At 38.3% G+C, this 26,824-nt stretch overlaps 1 protein-coding gene across 1 annotated transcript in view; it reads right to left on the bottom strand.

Annotated features, from left to right (window-relative positions):
• The window catches only part of FYB2 (FYN binding protein 2), a 116,524-nt gene that overhangs the window by 12,737 nt on the left and 76,963 nt on the right, over positions 1-26,824 (bottom strand). Inside the window, exons 9-15 of the mRNA XM_063427646.1 lie at positions 14,310-14,469; positions 10,132-10,231; positions 10,018-10,055; positions 7,553-7,616; positions 6,040-6,099; positions 4,269-4,291; positions 1,786-1,840 (exon numbers count right to left, since the gene is read on the bottom strand). Of these exons, the coding sequence (XP_063283716.1) occupies positions 1,786-1,840; positions 4,269-4,291; positions 6,040-6,099; positions 7,553-7,616; positions 10,018-10,055; positions 10,132-10,231; positions 14,310-14,469 (500 nt within the window). The remainder of the gene's footprint in view (positions 1-1,785; positions 1,841-4,268; positions 4,292-6,039; positions 6,100-7,552; positions 7,617-10,017; positions 10,056-10,131; positions 10,232-14,309; positions 14,470-26,824) is intronic.

The raw sequence follows: 26,824 nt of genomic DNA on the forward strand, positions 1-26,824 counted from the left end.
TCTAACTGATATATGCAATGAAGTGTATTTTAGAATTGTAGAGAATGTGTGCTTGTGTGTGTGTGATTGCATGGGTCAGTGTGCTTGTGTGTGTGTGTCTGCATGGGTCAGTGTGTGTGCATAAGTCAGTGTGTGTGTGTCTGCATGGGTCAGTGTCTGCATGGGTCAGTGTGTGTATGGTTTCAGTGTGTGTATGGGTGTCAGCCCGCATGGGTCAGTGTGGGTGTCAGCCCGCATGGGTCAGTGTGGGTGTCAGCCCGCATGGGTCAGTGTGGGTGTCAGCCCGCATGGGTCAGTGTGGGTGTCAGCCCGCATGGGTCAGTGTGGGTGTCAGCCCGCATGGGTCAGTGTGGGTGTCAGCCCGCATGGGTCAGTGTGGGTGTCAGCCCGCATGGGTCAGTGTGGGTGTCAGCCCGCATGGGTCAGTGTGGGTGTCAGCCCGCATGGGTCAGTGTGGGTGTCAGCCCGCATGGGTCAGTGTGGGTGTCAGCCCGCATGGGTCAGTGTGGGTGTCAGCCCGCATGGGTCAGTGTGGGTGTCAGCCCGCATGGGTCAGTGTGGGTGTCAGCCCGCATGGGTCAGTGTGGGTGTCAGCCCGCATGGGTCAGTGTGGGTGTCAGCCCGCATGGGTCAGTGTGGGTGTCAGCCCGCATGGGTCAGTGTGGGTGTCAGCCCGCATGGGTCAGTGTGGGTGTCAGCCCGCATGGGTCAGTGTGGGTGTCAATCCGCATGGGTTAGTGAATTTATGTGTGGATGGGTCACTGATTCTGAGTGTGTGGACCATTGAATGTGTGTGTGTGTGTGTGTGTGTGTGTGTGTGTGTGTCAGTGATTGCATTTGTGCACAAAGGACAGTTCTACTTAAAAAAAAATACTTTTAAACAAACACTATAGTGTTAGGAATATAAACCTGTATTCCAAATACTATAATGTTTCTGTCCCTACATAGAATCAGTCCCCCTCCCCTCCCCGCTGTACAGCCACTAGAGGCATTTTTAAACCTTCAATGTAAACAATGCAGTTTTTGAGAAATGGCAATGTTTTACCTTGTGTGGTTAAACCTACAGGACCACTGCACACAGACCATTTCATTGAGATGAACAGGACTGGGTGACTCTAGTGGTCCTTTAAATTGTGGGAGAGTATTATACATGTATATTATTATAGGTGTATTATATTAATATTTTTATGTACTGTGTACACACACACACACATATATATATATAAGCAAAATATAATTTCTACACAAAGGTTACTATAACACCCATGCATTAATATCCAAGGATAAAAGAGACGTACTGTTGCTCTCAAGTGGTGACTAAAAGTGGCAGCGTATGCTCCCAGATTATCACGGCCAGCCTAGCTATACCATCTTTATACTGGGGTTGTTATGGTGTTTGGAGTGTTCCTATGATGAAACGTATAATTTGAACTATTCTTTAACAGGGTTATTTACTAAAGTGAGAATTCAAAATGGATTTCAAGTGAATTTCTAATTTACGGCCAAATAACCAAATTGGAAAATAAAATAGCTCCAATTCAGCCATGTTTGCTATTTAGCTTTTTTTTAACCTAAATACGAAATTCACTTTGAATTCCTGGCAATTCTTTGTGATGTCATGACGCGGACCGATCACATGGGTTGGGTATTTTGATGTCTCATCATGGGTGGAGTGAAGGGATGGCAAAGATCCTTGCACCGGCCCTGCACACACTGCGCACACAACATAAACATTCACAACGCCCATTGTACAAACACACAAAATTATTTATAAAAACAACTCACCTGTTATAACGGTCATTTATGTCAACAGAATAATGATCATTACTTGCTGAGCCATCTAAAAAAACAATTAGAGTTTAATGTGAGAAATAAATGAGCAGTATGTAATCCGCTATATAAACAGGCCCCTATCGCTTTACCTCAATGGGGGAGGGGGGAATTCATTACATTTTATCGATTTATTTAGATCATTTTGTGAAAATGTCAGCTTAAAGAGAAACTGAAGCAACAATCCAGGGGTCTCTGCTCCCCAAGTTTTATCCGGTAAATGGAGGAATCCTGGGGCAGCAATCAGGGAGGCTGGTAACTATAGTCTTGGGGCAAGTACAAACAGACTGCCTTTTTGCACGTGGAAATGAGCGAGCCCGCGATATGAGGGTTTGACACGCGATATGAGAGTTTGACACGCGATATGAGAGATTGACACGCGATATGAGAGATTGACACGCGATATGAGAGATTGACACACGATATGAGGGTTTGACACGCGATATGAGGGTTTGACACGCGATATGAGGGTTTGACACGCGATATGAGGGTTTGACACGCGATAGGAGGGTTTCACACGCGATAGGAGGGTTTCACACGCGATAGGAGGGTTTCACACGCGATAGGAGGGTTTCACACGCGATAGGAGGGTTTCACACGCGATATGAGCGTTTGACATGCGATATGAGAGTTTGACATGCGATATGAGAGATTGACACGCTATATGAGAGATTGACATGCGATAGAAGGGTTTCAGATGCGATAATAGGGTTTGACACACGATATGAGAGTTTGACACGCGATATGAGAGTTTGACACGCGATATGAGAGTTTGACACGCTATATGAGGGTTTGACACGCTATATGAGGGTTTGACACACGATATGAGGGTTTGACACACGATATGAGGGTTTGACACGCGATATGAGGGTTTGACACGCGATATGAGGGTTAGACACGCGATATGAGGGTTAGACACGCGATATGAGGGTTTGACATGCGATATGAGGGTTTGACACGCTATATGAGGGTTTGACACGCTATATGAGGGTTTGACACGCTATATGAGAGTTTGACACGCTATATGAGGGTTTGACACACGATATGAGGGTTTGACACACGATATGAGGGTTTGACACGCGATATGAGGGTTTGACACGCGATATGAGGGTTAGACACGCGATATGAGGGTTAGACACGCGATATGAGGGTTTGACATGCGATATGAGGGTTTGACACGCTATATGAGGGTTTGACACGCGATATGAGGGTTTGACACGCGATATGAGGGTTTGACACGCGATATGAGGGTTTGACACGCGATATGAGGGTTTGACACGCTATATGAGGGTTTGACACGCTATATGAGGGTTTGACACACGATATGAGGGTTTGACACGCGATATGAGGGTTTGACACGCGATATGAGGGTTTGACACGCGATATGAGGGTTTGACACACGATATGAGAGTTTGACACGCGATATGAGAGATTGACACGCGATATGAGGGTTTGACACGCGATATGAGGGTTTCACACGCGATAGGAGGGTTTCACACGCGATAGGAGGGTTTCACACGCGATAGGAGGGTTTCACACGCGATAGGAGGGTTTCACACGCGATATGAGCGTTTGACACACGATATGAGGGTTTGACACACGATATGAGGGTTTGACACACAATATGAGGGTTTGACACACGATATGAGGGTTTGACACACGATATGAGGGTTTGACACACGATATGAGGGTTTGACACGCGATATGAGGGTTTGACACGCGATATGAGGGTTTGACACGCGATTTGAGGGTTTGACACGCGATATGAGAGTTTGACACGCTATATGAGAGTTTGACACGCTATATGAGGGTTTGACACGCGATATGAGGGTTTGACACGCGATATGAGGGTTTGACACGCGATATGAGGGTTTGACACACGATATGAGGGTTTGACACACGATATGAGGGTTTGACACACAATATGAGGGTTTGACACACAATTTGCGGGTATGGCAGATTAGGGCTGTGGAGTTGTGAGGGGACATCAATCGTCCCTCCAACCTCCATCAGTAGGACCTTCTAATGTAATGGATCATTCACAGAGATTTGCCTAAAGAGGGTCAACGAGGTTAACACAAAGCACTGTGGGAAATGTAGTCCCCATTAGCTGGCAAGGCAGATACACCCTACTCCAACTTAAAGGACGGGATGTGGCTCATGTGCACGGTGCACAGCTTGGAAATCACAGCGTTTCCGTGTGAAGTGAATCGGTAAAATTACATCAAATGTGTCTAGAAAACTCGAATTTCAATAAACTGGCGATAAAGAGGGAAATCCTGTTATACTCCCCCTAATACATTATTACATTATTATTCTATTATTTCAAGTTCTATCTTTTCTGACGATATCACCATTTAAACACAAACTAGGTGGGAGACCTTGCAGGGCCGTACTCCAAGTTAATCATTCACTGTATAAAATCCAACATCACCTACCTAAAGATGTTGGGGAGACGGATCTGCAAATGTGAAGGAAATAGGAAAAGAAAATCTCAGTTACACAGTTGCATAGTTACATAGTCACGCAGTTGCATAGTTGCATAGTTACACAGTTGCATAGTTACACAGTTACACAGTTGCATAGTTGCATAGTCACACAGTTGCATAGTTACACAGTTACACAGTTGCATAGTTACATAGTTACACAGTTACACAGTTGCATAGTTACATAGTTACACAGTTACACAGTTGCATAGTTACACAGTTACACAGTTGCATAGTTACACAGTTACACAGTTGCATAGTTACACAGTTGCATAGTTACACAGTTGCACAGTTGCATAGTTACACAGTTACATAGTTATACAGTTACATAGTTATACAGTTGCATAGTTACACAGTTGCATAGTTACACAGTTGCATAGTTACACAGTTGCACATTTGCATAGTTAGTTACACGGTTACACAGTTGCATAGTTACACAGTTGCATAGTTACACAGCTACATAGTTACATAGTTACATAGTTATATAGTTACATAGCTGAAAAGAGACTTGCCTCCATCAAGTTTAGCCTTCCTCACATATGTTTTTGCTGTTGATCCAAACATGTATGTTCAGATAAATGCCAGAAATACAATAATAACAATAATAATATTGATCAATGCGTCATGGATTGATCCAGTATCTGGGTGAAAAGCTTTCCCATTTTTTATCTCCATTATTGAGGTTTTTGCACAATATGGACGTCTAGGGTGTCGGAAGAGATCAGAGCCGGTCCTTAAGAGGCTCTAAACCATGTGAGTGATTCCAATAAAGACACTATCCTCACCATTTAATCACAATATATTGCACTATATATTTTCTGTTCCCTTTTAGGGATTACTTTCACCCTATATATTCCCTAAGAATCTTAGGGGTAAGTGTCTCTTTGTTTAGTGCTACACACGCCTCACTATCTGACATTGATTTGTAAAATAGTAGTTTTGTTTGTACTCGATTATAGTAGGGTGGAGAGTTCCTACTTAAAGGGACACTCCAGGCACCCAGATCACTTCTGCCCATTGGAGTGGTCTGGGTGCCAACTCCCACTACTCCTAACCCTGCAAGTGTAATTATTGCAGTTTTTTATAAATTGCAATAATTACCTTGCAGGGTTAACTCCACCTCTAGTGGCTGTCTACTAGACAGCCACTAGAGGGCACTTCCTGGTTCCTAGCACAGGAAACCTGTGCTAGAGCGTCGCTGGACGTCCTCACGCTGTGTGAGGACCTCCAGCGTCGCTCATTTCCCCATAGGAAAGCATTGAAATTGCAAGTAGTAATCCTCAGCACGACAGGAGAGCAGGCAAACAATTAACAATATACGCACACATTATAATCACCTTGCACCTATAATGGGCACAGGGTGACTTAGACATAGGAACAATGTAGGAACCTTTGTAAAGTGTCCTTCTGCTCCCAGTGATGGTGACTTCCCAGTTCAGCTCAGGCAGTGACGGGGACGGGGGTTATGGAGGGAGATTTGAGCATGAAAAAAAATTGCAGAATATCAATGAGGCATTAACGTTGTATTGGTGCATGAAGTCCTTAGAAAAAATATATATCATTAAATTACAGGCTGGGGTGGAAATGGAAATAAAAAAACGCAAAGAGAAGAAGTTTCGGTTTGTTAAAATGTTTAGAGGGACAGTCAGCATCTCTCGGGATGGTCTGCTCACCTATTATATGGACATTTCCACTGAAAGACAATAGGTCACAAGCATCTTACCCGGTGTCAACCTTTTTCGGGTCCTTCTTGAAGATGTTCTTTAGACTTTTTCCTCCAGAGCTAAAATGAATAAACACGCATGTCATAAAAATGTCCAGGAGCCGACGGACTAAGTACTAAGAAAGCAGCTATTCTATGATGTAGACCCTTCTCAATAATACATTGTTTTTTACATTAATAATATCTGTGTATTGAACCCGGTTCCATGTTCCACTTAAGTGTAAAAATGAATTACCCCCACTTACTTATAGCATTCATCTCATCGACCTTGGAAGGAAGGCGGACTAATTGACTATCCGGGACATCTAACCAGGAACAAACCCTGCAGTTGGAGCATTAACTGCTGAGCTATCTCACAGCATAGAAATAAAAGTAAACTACAGACAAGGAATACAAAATTGTCTTCCTATCACTATAGGGCCCCTTTCGCTCGTCCATCCCCCTCTCACGCCCAGTGTCAGTTGGCGATCAAAAGTCGACTAATGATAGGGAAGCGCCTCTTGTGGCTTTCTGTTAATACTGCAAGAGCTGAATTGTGTCCCTTTAAGCAGGCAGGCCTTATACCGTGGAAAACTCGAGGATGTGAAGTTATTTTAGGGATGTGTGGACGGTCCAGGAGTTTCCAACGTGGCTTTATCGGGGTTGCTCGATGTTAACTCTCTTCCAGGCAGTGATCAAAAGCTGGCATTAAATTGTAAGCTCACGGGCTATCTAGCTATGCACTCTGTATAAAAGAGCTTAATTGGCTTGGTATCAGCTTACGGGCAGGGCTCTCTCTACCTCTTGTATTTGTCTGTGTATATTGTACGTCCACTAATTGTACAGCGCTGCGGAATCTGTTGGCGCTTTATAAATGCCAGTAATAAATAAATAGATTCTGGGAAATGTAGTCCGATGAAAGCAAACATGCCCAGTCGGGAGACCCCCTGAGTATAGATAATACGGATTCCCTGAAACATCAGCTCAAGTATTTCATGGACATGAACCTATGTTCTCGCTGGTGGGGTAGATTACGGAGTCCATCTCAGAGTGAGACTATGACCCTGGGTTCCCACAGCCTGTTGTCTACCGCGATCTCCTCCAATTCACAGCTTCTTATAGGAAAGCAATGGATTGAGGTTACGCATTCACGGCCCTCCTGTCAGCAGCATTGATTCCCAGACTGAGTTTTACACCATTCACGAGGAGATATCACCTCTAGTGGCTGTCAGGAAGCATTGCAATTTCCAAAAAATGTCAGTGTTTTACATCGCAGGGTTAAAGCGGCTGGATCACTGGTGATATTAGTATTTCTCTAAAAGGCTTTAACGAGTGAGGCACAAGAAGAAAGTAGACCGTGCATTTACTAAATATATGTTTGGACAAGATCACCGCACATGTGATGTTACACAAACAACAAACAAGCCTGGTTTGTCTTGGTTTCAGGAACAGACCAGAGACTGGTTAAGATTATACCCCATCATGGTGTCTGCACTAATAAGAACTGATAAAATTCAGAATATAGTTTACTGACCTGTTTAATACTGCGCCACTGCTGCTGCTAGCATCTTCATAGAGATCTTGGCTATCATCAAAAGCTGAAAAGGCACGAGGGACAAGAAACAAACAGCAAGGTGTAAATGGGTCACAAACGGAAAAATAAAAGACGAGCAAGAAAATGCAAAATTATAATGGATCAGAGGAGTGTGAAATACGTGCGTTTTTGCACTCTTGGTATAGAAAGTGTAGTTATTATATCAGACCAGAAATACAATGGAACGGTAAACATAAGAAGCATATCAAATAAATGCATTTTTGACGCATCAAAAAAAGTTATTTGTTGCTTTATTTATGGCTAGTTTACCCCTTTTACTCTTGATTGAGATGTTTCTAAATCTTAAAGTGACACTGTAGGCGTCTCTGTGTCTGGGAGATACGTGAGTTTACTTTGCTTAAACTAAACTAATGATCTCCCAGACACTAGATTTACAGAAAATAAAACATAAAATACCCCAAAAGTCCAAATATCGCTCAGATCCCACGAATACAGCCGAATCGCCACCGGGGTCCCAAAATGAAAGAAATACCAAATGGTTCCCCTAGCTCATAGGTAGCGATTGTTCACCTTGTTCATGCAAACAATCCTACCGAACAGCACACACCTGGCTTGTCGTGGAAAGAAGCAGGGGTTCATCCCAAATCACCAGTGTCCGCGGGGTCGAGTGCCCGCGTTAGAGTTCCAGACACTCGACGACCAGGTACCGCTGCCTGCTTTCGGTAGGCAAGACGGCCACCGTTTTCTAGCGCACGTGTTGTTCGGTTATACGAATGTTGGCCACACAGAGAGCACTTAAGTTCATGGTTTCTTTGAAGTTAAATGAGCCAGGGGGGTGGTCGGTGTTCAGTAGATTAGTCTACCGAACGCAGGGAAAAATAACTGGGTCAATGGAATATGGGGTTTTGTCAGAGACCATGTCTCACGATAAACAAACTGATCTAATCTCAAGGTGACCCTTCATTGCAACCTTGTCTCACAATAAACATAGTGATCTAATCTCAAGGTGACCCTACAGTATGGCTTTGTCTCACGCAGACTGATCTAATTTCAAGGTGACCCTACAGTGCGACCTTGTCTCATGATAGACAGATCTAATCCCAAGGTGACCCTCCAGTGTGACCATGTCTCACAATAACCAGACTGATCTAATGTCAAGGTGACCCTCCAGTGTGACCATGTCTCATGAGAAATAGACTCTCCAGGGGTGACCTTGTCTCAGAGCAACTATAATCTAATTTAAGGGTGACTCTAAACTGCAGTTTCAGTTCAGGGGGCTCAAGATAGTAGTCTTCTCTCTGACCCGTGGGTCAGAGGTCAGCAATCTAGGGCACATGTGCCCTAGAACGGCAGTCAAGGCTTCCAGACAAACAGGCTCTGTCCTGTCAGGAGTCCAGTGGGACTTCAGATATCTGCTAGTGCAACCCAACCTGTGATGGCAGGTGATGAGGGACAATCCTCAATATATACATTGCAGCACTTAAAGGAAGTGATCTTCCTCCAAGCTCTTGTGAGTGGAAATCTGCTCTGGAGTAGAGTAGCTAACAGCAGTTATCACAGCTACTGCATCTCAGCTCCTCCCTTGACCTGTACCTGGTTAGCCCAGTCCACACTGCTAGATATACACAGAGCTGCAGAAGAGGTCTCTTCCTCATACAAATAATACAAGCAGACCATACACAAACACACACTGTCCCCACAAACACAACAAAATTGACAATCCACATATACTCACACAACCCCACAAACAGCCTCTGACACATACCACAAACGACTCATAAGCATAGACAACAAAACAGCCCACATACACACAAATACAACGTTACAAAACAACTGCAGCAACCATAAATAGCACAAAAACAATACGGCAATCGGCACGCCAAGAGACTTCAAGATCTTGTATTGGCACAGGACCACTAAAAGTTCGCCTACCCCTAGTCCAGGTTATGGTCCTGACTACGGGTGACCCTAAATTATAGACTCTACTCAACACTTCTGTAAAAGGCGTTCGGCATCTTTATTCCACATGCAGCATCCCGCAGATTATCACTCAGTGTTCAAATTATAGCTAAACGTTAAAACATTCAATTTTAGAAAACCAGCTTCCAAATACAAATACAGAGCATTCACATCCAAAGGAAACTACCATCTAAATATGCCTTAAACAAGAAGGACATCCAAAACAAGGTACAAAATCCAAATTGTTTGCTCCCGAGACCCAAATTGTTTGCTCCCAAAGACAGAAAGGCATTTGTTTTCTTTAAAAATATAACAAGCTAACCAAAACACCAGTAAACTCTCCTGTCACGACCTAGACAGAGGATTTAGAAGACAAACGGGCCCCGAGTTGTGTCTCGGGGTAACTTACACACACCCTCGCGCATGTCATGATTATCACACTTTCCTCAAAACACTTAAAATTTATTGGAAAAATAAAAACTTACAATTGTTTGATGAATAGGATCCATCGATTGTTCTTCCACTAGAAGGAATAAAAAAATATATGAAACATAATAGCTTTTAATAACCAAGGCCACCAAAGGACTGGCAGAACTTACCTTTCAATGTCATCGTAAACGTCCAGAGAGTTCTGCCTGGAGTTACCAATGTGCAAAATATCCTGATAGACATCGATATTATCCACCATAACAAAACCGTCTGAAAATACAATAACAACGTTAGGAATTCCTGACGAGCAAACAAAACACACAGAGAGGTAAAAGACAGGAGGGCCCGGACATCAAAATATGTAAAGGTTATCGATATCTCGATCAGTATTTAATATCTTTCATCTATATCGCTGTATAATGAATATCAATTAGATGAATGGGGTTAGATACGATAACTATTATTAATATAGTTAGATATGATAATGAGTATAAGGTTAGATACTGATTATTAATAGGGTTAGATACTGATTACTAATAGGGTTAGATACTGATTACTAATAGGGTTAGATACTGATTATTAATAGGGTTAGATACTGATTACTAATAGGGTTAGATACTGATTACTAATAGGGTTAGATACTGATTACTAATAGGGTTAGATACTGATTACTAATAGGGTTAGATACTGATTATTCATAGGGTTAGATACTGATTATTAATAGGGTTAGATACTGATTATTAATAGGGTTAGATACTGATTACTAATAGGGTTAGATACTGATTACTAATAGGGTTAGATACTGATTATTAATAGGGTTAGATACTGATTACTAATAGGGTTAGATACTGATTATTAATAGGGTTAGATACTGATTACTAATAGGGTTAGATACTGATTACTAATAGGGTTAGATACTGATTATTAATAGGGTTAGATACTGATTATTAATAGGGTTAGATACTGATTACTAATAGGGTTAGATACTGATTACTAATAGGGTTAGATACTGATTACTAATAGGGTTAGATACTGATTACTAATAGGGTTAGATACTGATTACTAATAGGGTTAGATACTGATTATTAATAGGGTTAGATACTGATTATTAATAGGGTTAGATACTGATTATTAATAGGGTTAGATGCTGATTATTAATAGGGTTAGATACTGATTATTAATAGGGTTAGATACTGATTATTAATAGGGTTAGATACTGATTACTAATAGGGTTAGATACTGATTATTAATAGGGTTAGATACCGATTATTAATAGGGTTAGATACTGATTATTAATAGGGTTAGATGCTGATTATTAATAGGGTTAGATACTGATTATTAATAGGGTTAGATACCGATTATTAATAGGGTTAGATACCGATTATTAATAGGGTTAGATACTGATTATTAATAGGGTTAGATACTGATTACTAATAGGGTTAGATACTGATTACTAATAGGGTTAGATACTGATTATTAATAGGGTTAGATACTGATTATTAATAGGGTTAGATGCTGATTATTAATAGGGTTAGATACTGATTATTAATAGGGTTAGATACTGATTATTAATAGGGTTAGATACTGATTATTAATAGGGTTAGATGCTGATTATTAATAGGGTTAGATACTGATTATTAATAGGGTTAGATACTGATTATTAATAGGGTTAGATACTGATTACTAATAGGGTTAGATACTGATTATTAATAGGGTTAGATACCGATTATTAATAGGGTTAGATACTGATTATTAACTGATTATTAATAGGGTTAGATACTGATTATTAATAGGGTTAGATACTGATTATTAATAGGGTTAGATACTGATTACTAATAGGGTTAGATACTGATTACTAATAGGGTTAGATACTGATTACTAATAGGGTTAGATACTGACTACTAATATGGTTAGATACTGATTATTAATAGGGTTAGATACTGATTATTAATAGGTTTAGATACTGATTATTAATAGGGTTAGATACTGATTATTAATAGGGTTAGATACTGATTATTAATAGGGTTAGATACCGATTATTAATAGGGTTAGATACCGATTATTAATAGGGTTAGATACCGATTATTAATAGGGTTAGATACTGATTATTAATAGGGTTAGATACTGATTACTAATAGGGTTAGATACTGATTACTAATAGGGTTAGATACTGATTATTAATAGGGTTAGATACTGATTATTAATAGGGTTAGATACTGATTATTAATAGGGTTAGATACTGATTATTAATAGGGTTAGATACTGATTATTAATAGGGTTAGATACTGATTATTAATAGGGTTAGATACTGATTATTAATAGGGTTAGATACTGATTATTAATAGGGTTAGATACTGATTATTAATAGGGTTAGATACTGATTACTAATAGGGTTAGATACTGATTATTAATAGGGTTAGATACTGATTACTAATAGGGTTAGATACTGATTATTAATAGGGTTAGATACTGATTATTAATAGGGTTAGATACTGATTACTAATAGGGTTAGATACTGATTATTAATAGGGTTAGATACTGATTATTAATAGGGTTAGATACTGATTACTAATAGGGTTAGATACTGATTATTAATAGGGTTAGATACTGATTACTAATAGGGTTAGATACTGATTATTAATAGGGTTAGATACTGATTATTAATAGGGTTAGATACTGATTATTAATAGGGTTAGATACTGATTATTAATAGGGTTAGATACTGATTATTAATAGGGTTAGATACTGATTATTAATAGGGTTAGATACTGATTATTAATAGGGTTAGATACTGATTATTAACAGGGTTAGATACCGATTATTAATAGGGTTAGATACCGATTATTAATAGGGTTAGATACTGATTACTAATAGGGTTAGATACTGATTATTAATAGGGTTAGATACTGATTATTAATAGGGTTAGATACTGATTATTAATAGGGTTAGATACTGATTATTAATAGGGTTAGATACTGATTATTAATAGGGTTAGATACTGATTACTAATAGGGTTAGATACTGATTATTAATAGGGTTAGATACTGATTACTAATAGGGTTAGATACTGATTATTAATAGGGTTAGATACTGATTACTAATAGGGTTAGATACTGATTATTAATAGGGTTAGATACTGATTACTAATAGGGTTAGATACTGATTATTAATAGGGTTAGATACTGATTATTAATAGGGTTAGATACTGATTACTAATAGGGTTAGATATTGATTACTAATAGGGTTAGATACTGATTATTAATAGGGTTAGATACTGATTATTAATAGGGTTAGATACTGATTACTAATAGGGTTAGATACGGATTATTAATAGGGTTAGATACTGATTATTAATAGGGTTAGATACTGATTATTAATAGGGTTAGATACTGATTATTAATAGGGTTAGATACTGATTACTAATAGGGTTAGATACTGATTATTAATAGGGTTAGATACTGATTATTAATAGGGTTAGATACTGATTATTAATAGGGTTAGATACTGATTACTAATAGGGTTAGATACTGATTACTAATAGGGTTAGATACTGATTATTAATAGGGTTAGATACCGATTATTAATAGGGTTAGATACTGATTACTAATAGGGTTAGATACTGATTACTAATAGGGTTAGATACTGATTACTAATAGGGTTAGATACGGATTATTAATAGGGTTAGATACTGATTATTAATAGGGTTAGATACTGATTATTAATAGGGTTAGATACTGATTATTAATAGGGTTAGATACTGATTATTAATAGGGTTAGATACTGATTATTAATAGGGTTAGATACTGATTATTAATAGGGTTAAATACTGATTATTAATAAGATTATACATGAATATTACATCTGTTAGATAATGATTGTTTTATTATTAATGAGATTAGATACGCCATTGATTGTTAAAAGACTTAGATCTGATCATGATTTTTAATAGGGTGAGATAGTGAATATTTGATTCGAACACAGTCTTTTTAAAGGGACACTCCATCTCCGTTAAGCTAACAGGAGGCCGCCCTTTTCCCAAATCATAAACATAAAACTTGTATCATGTGAAGTCAGCCCTCCAAATCCCACCTTCCCCCTGCCCCCCACCTGCCACCGTTCCCACAGCAGGGCAGTGGAGAGAATGCGGACCCGCCACTAGCCTGGCATCTAGAGTAGTAAGGAACGTAATATTGTGCAAAATATTGGTTTTACCCTTGGAGGGTTCTTTTATCGCACTCCTTCACCCAATCAACGGGTGCATCACCTGTAATGCCACTTCTGTGTCACTAGGTGGCAGCTTTCCATGTAGTTGGCATATAGGTAAATCTGTATTGAAAATATCACTTACAATTGCCTCGGTCATTGCGTGCCAGCCATTTACCCGGGGGGCAGTCCAAGGTCTGAATTATGTCCACCAGGTCTCCCTTCTTAACCTCTAGCATGTCCTTTCCCCCTCTGACATCCTCCTTAACGTCTATCGTGTAGATTGGAATCTCAGAGCCAGTTATCTGAATCCGTAAAAATACAAACATTTATAAAATACATACATAAACCGTGGATATTCAACCAGACATAAATTAAAGCAGGGCTTGCTCTGTTTATACACTATATAAATCCATAGATGGATAGAAGTAGGACTCGCTCTGTTTATACACTATATAAATCCATAGATAGAAGCAGGACTCGCTCTGTTTATACACTATATAAATCCATAGATAGAAGCAGGGCTCGCACTGTTTATACACTATATAAATCCATAGATAGATAGAAGCAGGGCTCGCTCTGTTTATACACTATATAAATCCACAGATAGCTAGAAGCAGGGCTCGCTCTGTTTATACACTATATAAATCCATAGATAGAAGCAGGACTCGCTCTGTTTATACACTATATAAATCCATAGATAGAAGCAGGGCTCGCTCTGTTTATACACTATATAAATCCATAGATAGATAGAAGCAGGGCTCGCTCTGTTTATACACTATATAAATCCACAGATAGTTAGAAGCAGGGCTCGCTCTGTTTATACACTATATAAATCCATAGATAGAAGCAGGGCTCGTTCTGTTTATACACTATATAAATCCATAGATAGAAGCAGGGCTCACTCTGTTTATACACTATATAAATCCATAGATAGAAGCAGGGCTCGCTCTGTTTATACACTATATAAATCCACAGATAGATAGAAGCAGGGCTTGCTCTGTTTATACACAATATAAATCCATAGATAGATATAAGCAGGGCTCGCTCTGTTTATACACTATATAAATCCATAGAAAGAAGCAGGGCTCGCTCTGTTTATACGCTATATAAATCCATAGATGGATAGAAGCAGGGCTCACTCTGTTTATACACTATATAAATCCATAGATAGAAACAGGACTCGCTCTGTTTATACACTATATAAATCCATAGATAGGTAGAAGCAGGGCTCGCTCTGTTTATACACTATATAAATCCATAGATGGATAGAAGCAGGGCTTGTTCTGTTTATACACTATATAAATCCATAGATAGAAGCAGGGCTCGCTCTGTTTATACACTATATAAATCCATAGATAGATAGAAGAAGGGCTTGCTCTGTTTATACACTATATAAATCCATAGATAGATAGAAGCAGGGCTCGCTCTGTTTATACACTATATAAATCCACAGATAGATAGAAGCAGGGCTCGCTCTGTTTATACACTGTATAAATCCACAGATAGATAGAAGCAGGGCTCGCTCTGTTTATACACTATATAAATCCATAGATAGATAGAAGCAGGGCTCGCTCTGTTTATACACTATATAAATCCATAGATAGATAGAAGCAGGGCTCGCTCTGTTTATACACTATATAAATCCATAGATAGAAGCAGTACTCGCTCTGTTAATACACTATATAAATCCATAGATAGAAGCAGGGCTCGCTCTGTTTATACACTATATAAATCCATAGATAGAAGCAGGGCTCGCTCTGTTTATACACTATATAAATCCATAGATAGAAGCAGGACTCGCGCTGTTTATACACTATATAAATCCATAGATAGAAGCAGGGCTCGCTCTGTTTATACACTATATAAATCCATAGATAGAAGCAGTACTCGCTCTATTTATACACTATATAAATCCATAGATAGAAGCAGTACTCGCTCTATTTATACACTATATAAATCCATAGATAGAAGCAGGGCTTGCTCTGTTTATACGCTATATAAATCCATAGATGGATAGAAGCAGGACTCGCTCTGTTTATACACTATATAAATCCATAGATAGATAGAAGCAGGGCTCGCTCTGTTTGTACACTATATAAATCCATAGATAGAAGCAGGGCTCGTTCTGCTTATACACTATATAAATCCATAGATAGAAGCAGGGCTCACTCTGTTTATACACTATATAAATCCATAGATAGATAGAAGCAGGGCTCGCTCTGTTTATACACTATATAAATCCATAGATAGATAGAAGCAGGGCTCGCTCTGTTTATACACTATATAAATCCACAGATAGATAGAAGCAGGGCTCGCTCTGTTTATACACTATATAAATCCATAGATAGAAGCAGGGCTCGTTCTGTTTATACACTATATAAATCCATAGATAGAAGCAGGGCTCACTCTGTTTATACACTATATAAATCCATAGATAGAAGCAGGGCTCGCTCTGTTTATACACAATATAAATCCACAGATAGATAGAAGCAGGGCTTGCTCTGTTTATACACAATATAAATCCATAGATAGATAGAAGCAGGGCTCGCTCTGTTTATACACTATATAAATCCATAGAAAGAAGCAGGGCTCGCTCTGTTTATACACTATATAAATCCATAGATGGATAGAAGCAGGGCTCACTCTGTTTATACACTATATAAATCCATAGATAGAAACAGGACTCGCTCTGTTTATACACTATATAAATCCATAGATAGATAGAAGCAGGGCTCGCTCTGTTTATACACTATATAAATCCATAGATAGATAGATAGAAGCAGGACTCGCTCTGTTTATACACTATATAAATCCATAGATAGAAGCAGGACTTGCTCTGTTTATACACTATATAAATCCATAGATAGATAGAAGCAGGGTTCGCTCTGTTTATACACAATATAAATGCATAGATAGATAGAAGCAGGGCTCGCTCTGTTTATACACTATATAAATCCATAGATAGAAGCAGGGCTCGCTCTGTTTATACACTATATAAATCCATAGATAGATAGAAGCAGGGTTCGCTTTGTTTATACACTATATAAATCCATTGATAGATAGAAGCAGGGTTCGCTCTGTTTATACACTATATAAATCCATAGATAGATAGAAGCAGGGCTCGCTTTGTTTATACGCTATATAAATCCATAGATAGAAGCAGGACTCGCTCTGTTTATACACTATATAAATCCATAGATAGATAGAAGCAGGGCTCGCTCTGTTTATACACTATATAAATCCATAGATAGAAGCAGGACTCGCTCTGTTTATACACTATATAAATCCATAGATAGAAGCAGGGCTCGCTCTGTTTATACACTATATAAATCCATAGATAGAAGCAGGGCTTGCTCTGTTTATACGCTATATAAATCCATAGATGGATAGAAGCAGGGCTCACTCTGTTTATACACTATATAAATCCATAGATAGAAACAGGACTCTCTCTGTTTATGCACTATATAAATCCATAGATAGAAGCAGGACTCGCTCTGTTTATACACTATATAAATCCATAGATAGATAGAAGCAGGGCTCGCTCTGTTTATACACTATATAAATCCACAGATAGATAGAAGCAGGGCTCGCTCTGTTTATACACTATATAAATCCATAGATAGAAGCAGGGCTCGTTCTGCTTATACACTATATAAATCCATAGATAGAAGCAGGGCTCGCTCTGTTTATACACTATATAAATCCATAGATAGATAGAAGCAGGGCTCGCTCTGTTTATACACTATATAAATGCACAGATAGAAGCAGGGCTCGCTCTGTTTATACACTATATAAATCCATAGATAGAAGCAGGGCTCGTTCTGTTTATACACTATATAAATCCATAGATAGAAGCAGGGCTCACTCTGTTTATATACTTTATAAATCCATAGATAGAAGCAGGGCTCGCTCTGTTTATACACTATAGAAATCCATAGATAGATAGAAGCAGGACTCGCTCTGTTAATACACTATATAAATCCATAGATAGATAGAAGCAGGGCTCGCTCTGTTTATACACTATAGAAATCCATAGATAGATAGAAGCAGGACTCGCTCTGTTAATACACTATATAAATCCATAGATAGATAGAAGCAGGGCTCACTCTGTTTATACACTATATAAATCCATAGATAGATAGAAGCAGGGCTCACTCTGTTTATACACTATATAAATCCATAGATACATAGAAGCAGGGCTCGCTCTGTTTATACACTATATAAATCCATAGATAGATAGAAGCAGGGCTCGCTCTGTTTATACACTATATAAATCCATAGATAGATAGAAGCAGGGCTCGCTCTGTTTATACACTATATAAATCCATAGATAGATAGAAGCAGGACTCGCTCTGTTAATACACTATATAAATCCATAGATAGATAGAAGCAGGACTCGCTCTGTTTATACACTATATAAATCCATAGATAGATAGAAGCATGGCTCGCTCTGTTTATACACTATATAAATCCATAGATGGATAGAAGCAGGACTCGCTCTGTTTATACACTATATAAATCCATAGATAGATAGAAGCAGGGCTCGCTCTTTTTATACACTATATAAATCCATAGATGGATAGAAGCAGGGCTCGCTATGTTTATACACTATATAAATCCATAGATAGATAGATAGAAGCAGGACTCGCTCTGTTTATACACTATATAAATCCATAGATAGATAGAAGCAAGGCTCGCTCTGTTTATACACTATATAAATCCATAGATAGATAGAAGCAGGGCTCGCTCTGTTAATACACTATATAAATCCATAGATAGATAGATAGAAGCAGGGCTCGCTCTGTTTATACACTATATAAATCCATTGATAGATAGAAGCAGGGCTCGCTCTGTTTATACACTATATAAATCCATAGATAGATAGAAGCAGGGCTCGCTCTGTTTATACACTATATAAATCCATAGATAGATAGAAGCAGGGCTTGCTCTTTTTATACACTATATAAATCCATAGATGGATAGAAGCAGGGCTCGCTATGTTTATACACTATATAAATCCACAGATAGATAGAAGCAGGGCTCGCTCTGTTTATACACTATATAAATCCATAGATAGAAGCAGTACTCGCTCTATTTATACACTATATAAATCCATAGATAGAAGCAGGGCTTGCTCTGTTTATACGCTATATAAATCCATAGATGGATAGAAGCAGGGTTCGCTCTGTTTATACACTATATAAATCCATAGATAGATAGAAGCAGGGCTCGCTCTGTTTGTACACTATATAAATCCATAGATAGAAGCAGGGCTCGTTCTGCTTATACACTATATAAATCCATAGATAGAAGCAGGGCTCACTCTGTTTATACACTATATAAATCCATAGATAGATAGAAGCAGGGCTCGCTCTGTTTATACACTATATAAATCCATAGATGGATAGAAGCAGGACTCGCTCTGTTTATACACTATATAAATCCATAGATAGATAGAAGCAGGGCTCGCTCTGTTTGTACACTATATAAATCCATAGATAGAAGCAGGGCTCGTTCTGCTTATACACTATATAAATCCATAGATAGAAGCAGGGCTCACTCTGTTTATACACTATATAAATCCATAGATAGATAGAAGCAGGGCTCGCTCTGTTTATACACTATATAAATCCATAGATAGATAGAAGCAGGGCTCGCTCTGTTTATACACTATATAAATCCACAGATAGATAGAAGCAGGGCTCGCTCTGTTTATACACTATATAAATCCATAGATAGAAGCAGGGCTCGTTCTGTTTATACACTATATAAATCCATAGATAGAAGCAGGGCTCACTCTGTTTATACACTATATAAATCCATAGATAGAAGCAGGGCTCGCTCTGTTTATACACAATATAAATCCACAGATAGATAGAAGCAGGGCTTGCTCTGTTTATACACAATATAAATCCATAGATAGATAGAAGCAGGGCTCGCTCTGTTTATACACTATATAAATCCATAGAAAGAAGCAGGGCTCGCTCTGTTTATACGCTATATAAATCCATAGATGGATAGAAGCAGGGCTCACTCTGTTTATACACTATATAAATCCATAGATAGAAACAGGACTCGCTCTGTTTATACACTATATAAATCCATAGATAGGTAGAAGCAGGGCTCGCTCTGTTTATACACTATATAAATCCATAGATGGATAGAAGCAGGGCTTGTTCTGTTTATACACTATATAAATCCATAGATAGAAGCAGGGCTCGCTCTGTTCATACACTATATAAATCCATAGATAGATAGAAGAAGGGCTTGCTCTGTTTATACACTATATAAATCCATAGATAGATAGAAGCAGGGCTCGCTCTGTTTATACACTATATAAATCCACAGATAGATAGAAGCAGGGCTCGCTCTGTTTATACACTGTATAAATCCACAGATAGATAGAAGCAGGGCTCGCTCTGTTTATACACTATATAAATCCATAGATAGATAGAAGCAGGGCTCGCTCTGTTTATACACTATATAAATCCATAGATAGATAGAAGCAGGGCTCGCTCTGTTTATACACTATATAAATCCATAGATAGAAGCAGTACTCGCTCTGTTTATACACTATATAAATCCATAGATAGATAGAAGCAGGGTTCGCTCTGTTTATACACAATATAAATGCATAGATAGATAGAAGCAGGGCTCGCTCTGTTTATACACTATATAAATCCATAGATAGAAGCAGGGCTCGCTCTGTTTATACACTATATAAATCCATAGATAGATAGAAGCAGGGTTCGCTTTGTTTATACACTATATAAATCCATTGATAGATAGAAGCAGGGCTCGCTCTGTTTATACACTATATAAATCCATAGATAGATAGATAGAAGCAGGACTCGCTCTGTTTATACACTATATAAATCCATAGATAGAAGCAGGACTTGCTCTGTTTATACACTATATAAATCCATAGATAGATAGAAGCAGGGTTCGCTCTGTTTATACACAATATAAATGCATAGATAGATAGAAGCAGGGCTCGCTCTGTTTATACACTATATAAATCCATAGATAGAAGCAGGGCTCGCTCTGTTTATACACTATATAAATCCATAGATAGATAGAAGCAGGGTTCGCTTTGTTTATACACTATATAAATCCATTGATAGATAGAAGCAGGGTTCGCTCTGTTTATACACTATATAAATCCATAGATAGATAGAAGCAGGGCTCGCTTTGTTTATACGCTATATAAATCCATAGATAGAAGCAGGACTCGCTCTGTTTATACACTATATAAATCCATAGATAGATAGAAGCAGGGCTCGCTCTGTTTATACACTATATAAATCCATAGATAGAAGCAGGACTCGCTCTGTTTATACACTATATAAATCCATAGATAGAAGCAGGGCTCGCTCTGTTTATACACTATATAAATCCATAGATAGAAGCAGGGCTTGCTCTGTTTATACGCTATATAAATCCATAGATGGATAGAAGCAGGGCTCACTCTGTTTATACACTATATAAATCCATAGATAGAAACAGGACTCTCTCTGTTTATGCACTATATAAATCCATAGATAGAAGCAGGACTCGCTCTGTTTATACACTATATAAATCCATAGATAGATAGAAGCAGGGCTCGCTCTGTTTATACACTATATAAATCCACAGATAGATAGAAGCAGGGCTCGCTCTGTTTATACACTATATAAATCCATAGATAGAAGCAGGGCTCGTTCTGCTTATACACTATATAAATCCATAGATAGAAGCAGGGCTCGCTCTGTTTATACACTATATAAATCCATAGATAGATAGAAGCAGGGCTCGCTCTGTTTATACACTATATAAATGCACAGATAGAAGCAGGGCTCGCTCTGTTTATACACTATATAAATCCATAGATAGAAGCAGGGCTCGTTCTGTTTATACACTATATAAATCCATAGATAGAAGCAGGGCTCACTCTGTTTATACACTATATAAATCCATAGATAGAAGCAGGGCTCGCTCTGTTTATATACTTTATAAATCCATAGATAGAAGCAGGGCTCGCTCTGTTTATACACTATAGAAATCCATAGATAGATAGAAGCAGGACTCGCTCTGTTAATACACTATATAAATCCATAGATAGATAGAAGCAGGGCTCGCTCTGTTTATACACTATAGAAATCCATAGATAGATAGAAGCAGGACTCGCTCTGTTAATACACTATATAAATCCATAGATAGATAGAAGCAGGGCTCACTCTGTTTATACACTATATAAATCCATAGATAGATAGAAGCAGGGCTCACTCTGTTTATACACTATATAAATCCATAGATACATAGAAGCAGGGCTCGCTCTGTTTATACACTATATAAATCCATAGATAGATAGAAGCAGGGCTCGCTCTGTTTATACACTATATAAATCCATAGATAGATAGAAGCAGGGCTCGCTCTGTTTATACACTATATAAATCCATAGATAGATAGAAGCAGGACTCGCTCTGTTAATACACTATATAAATCCATAGATAGATAGAAGCAGGACTCGCTCTGTTTATACACTATATAAATCCATAGATGGATAGAAGCATGGCTCGCTCTGTTTATACACTATATAAATCCATAGATGGATAGAAGCAGGACTCGCTCTGTTTATACACTATATAAATCCATAGATAGATAGAAGCAGGGCTCGCTCTGTTTATACACTATATAAATCCATAGATAGAAGCAGGACTCGCTCTGTTTATACAGTATATAAATCCATAGATAGATAGAAGCAGGGCTCGCTCTGTTTATACACTATATAAATCCATAGATAGATAGAAGCAGGGCTCGCTCTGTTTATACACTATATAAATCCATAGATAGATAGAAGCAGGGCTCGCTCTGTTAATACACTATATAAATCCATAGATAGATAGAAGCAGGGCTTGCTCTTTTTATACACTATATAAATCCATAGATAGAAGCAGGACTCGCTCTGTTTATACACTATATAAATCCATAGATAGATAGAACCAGGGCTTGCTCTGTTTATACACTATATAAATCCATAGATAGATAGAAGCAGGACTCGCTCTGTTTATACACTATATAAATCCATAGATAGATAGAAGCAGGGCTCGCTCTATTTATACACTATATAAATCCATAGATAGATAGAAGCAGGGCTCGCTCTGTTTATACACTATATAAATCCATAGATAGATAGAAGCAGGGCTCGCTCTGTTAATACACTATATAAATCCATAGATAGATAGATAGAAGCAGGGCTCGCTCTGTTTATACACTATATAAATCCATTGATAGATAGAAGCAGGGCTCGCTCTGTTTATACACTATATAAATCCATAGATAGATAGAAGCAGGGCTCGCTCTGTTTATACACTATATAAATCCATAGATAGATAGAAGCAGGGCTTGCTCTTTTTATACACTATATAAATCCATAGATGGATAGAAGCAGGGCTCGCTATGTTTATACACTATATAAATCCACAGATAGATAGAAGCAGGGCTCGCTCTGTTTATACACTATATAAATCCATAGATAGAAGCAGTACTCGCTCTATTTATACACTATATAAATCCATAGATAGAAGCAGGGCTTGCTCTGTTTATACGCTATATAAATCCATAGATGGATAGAAGCAGGGTTCGCTCTGTTTATACACTATATAAATCCATAGATAGATAGAAGCAGGGCTCGCTCTGTTTGTACACTATATAAATCCATAGATAGAAGCAGGGCTCGTTCTGCTTATACACTATATAAATCCATAGATAGAAGCAGGGCTCACTCTGTTTATACACTATATAAATCCATAGATAGATAGAAGCAGGGCTCGCTCTGTTTATACACTATATAAATCCATAGATAGATAGAAGCAGGGCTCGCTCTGTTTATACACTATATAAATCCATAGATAGATAGAAGCAGGGCTCGCTCTGTTTATACACTATATAAATCCACAGATAGATAGAAGCAGGGCTCGCTCTGTTTATACACTATATAAATCCATAGATAGAAGCAGGGCTCGTTCTGTTTATACACTATATAAATCCATAGATAGAAGCAGGGCTCACTCTGTTTATACACTATATAAATCCATAGATAGAAGCAGGGCTCACTCTGTTTATACACTATATAAATCCACAGATAGATAGAAGCAGGGCTTGCTCTGTTTATACACAATATAAATCCATAGATAGATAGAAGCAGGGCTCGCTCTGTTTATACACTATATAAATCCATAGAAAGAAGCAGGGCTCGCTCTGTTTATACGCTATATAAATCCATAGATGGATAGAAGCAGGGCTCACTCTGTTTATACACTATATAAATCCATAGATAGAAACAGGACTCGCTCTGTTTATACACTATATAAATCCATAGATAGATAGAAGCAGGGCTCGCTCTGTTTATACACTATATAAATCCATAGATGGATAGAAGCAGGGCTCGCTCTGTTTATACACTATATAAATCCATAGATAGATAGACGCAGGACTTGCTCTGTTGATACACTATATAAATCCATAGATAGATAGAAGCAGGGTTCGCTCTGTTTATACACAATATAAATGCATAGATAGATAGAAGCAGGGCTCGCTCTGTTTATACACTATATAAATCCATAGATAGAAGCAGGGCTCGCTCTGTTTATACACTATATAAATCCATAGATAGATAGAAGCAGGGTTCGCTTTGTTTATACACTATATAAATCCATTGATAGATAGAAGCAGGGTTCGCTCTGTTTATACACTATATAAATCCATAGATAGATAGAAGCAGGGCTCGCTCTGTTTATACACTATATAAATCCATAGATAGAAGCAGGACTCGCTCTGTTTATACACTATATAAATCCATAGATAGATAGAAGCAGGGATCGCTCTGTTTATACACTATATAAATCCATAGATAGAAGCAGGACTCGCTCTGTTTATACACTATATAAATCCATAGATAGAAGCAGGGCTCGCTCTGTTTATACACTATATAAATCCATAGATAGAAGCAGGGCTTGCTCTGTTTATACGCTATATAAATCCATAGATAGATAGAAGCAGGGCTCGCTCTGTTTATACACTATATAAATCCACAGATAGATAGAAGCAGGGCTCGCTCTGTTTATACACTATATAAATCCATAGATAGAAGCAGGGCTCGTTCTGCTTATACACTATATAAATCCATAGATAGAAGCAGGGCTCGCTCTGTTTATACACTATATAAATCCATAGATAGAAGCAGGGCTCGTTCTGCTTATACACTATATAAATCCATAGATAGAAGCAGGGCTCGCTCTGTTTATACACTATATAAATCCATAGATAGATAGAAGCAGGGCTCGCTCTGTTTATACACTATATAAATCCATAGATAGATAGAAGCAGGGCTCGCTCTGTTTATACACTATATAAATGCACAGATAGAAGCAGGGCTCGCTCTGTTTATACACTATAGAAATCCATAGATAGAAGCAGGGCTCGTTCTGTTTATACACTATATAAATCCATAGATAGAAGCAGGGCTCACTCTGTTTATACACTATATAAATCCATAGATAGAAGCAGGGCTCGCTCTGTTTATACACTATATAAATCCATAGATAGAAGCAGGGCTCGCTCTGTTTATACACTATATAAATCCACAGATAGATAGAAGCAGGGCTCGCTCTGTTTATACACTATATAAATCCATCGATAGAAGCAGGGCTCGCTCTGCTTATACACTATATAAATCCATAGATAGAAGCAGGGCTCGCTCTGTTTATACACTATATAAATCCATAGATAGAAGCAGGGCTCGTTCTGCTTATACGCTATATAAATCCATAGATAGAAGCAGGGCTCGCTCTGTTTATACACTATATAAATCCATAGATAGATAGAAGCAGGGCTCGCTCTGTTTATACACTATATAAATCCATAGATAGATAGAAGCAGGGCTCGCTCTGTTTATACACTATATAAATGCACAGATAGAAGCAGGGCTCGCTCTGTTTATACACTATAGAAATCCATAGATAGAAGCAGGGCTCGTTCTGTTTATACACTATATAAATCCATAGATAGAAGCAGGGCTCACTCTGTTTATACACTATATAAATCCATAGATAGAAGCAGGGCTCGCTCTGTTTATACACTATATAAATCCATAGATAGAAGCAGGGCTCGCTCTGTTTATACACTATATAAATCCACAGATAGATAGAAGCAGGGCTCGCTCTGTTTATACACTATATAAATCCATAGATAGAAGCAGGGCTCGCTCTGTTAATACACTATATAAATGCATAGATAGATAGAAGCAGGGCTCACTCTGTTTATACACTATATAAATCCATAGATAGATAGAAGCAGGGCTCGCTCTGTTTATACACTATATAAATGCACAGATAGAAGCAGGGCTCGCTCTGTTTATACACTATAGAAATCCATAGATAGAAGCAGGGCTCGTTCTGTTTATACACTATATAAATCCATAGATAGAAGCAGGGCTCACTCTGTTTATACACTATATAAATCCATAGATAGAAGCAGGGCTCGCTCTGTTTATACACTATATAAATCCATAGATAGAAGCAGGGCTCGCTCTGTTTATACACTATATAAATCCATAGATAGATAGACGCAGGGCTCGCTCTGTTTATACACTATATAAATCCATAGATAGATAGAAGC

This window comes from Pelobates fuscus, chromosome 7 (assembly GCF_036172605.1).
Source record: "Pelobates fuscus isolate aPelFus1 chromosome 7, aPelFus1.pri, whole genome shotgun sequence".
In the NCBI taxonomy this organism is placed as follows: Eukaryota; Metazoa; Chordata; class Amphibia; order Anura; family Pelobatidae; genus Pelobates; species Pelobates fuscus.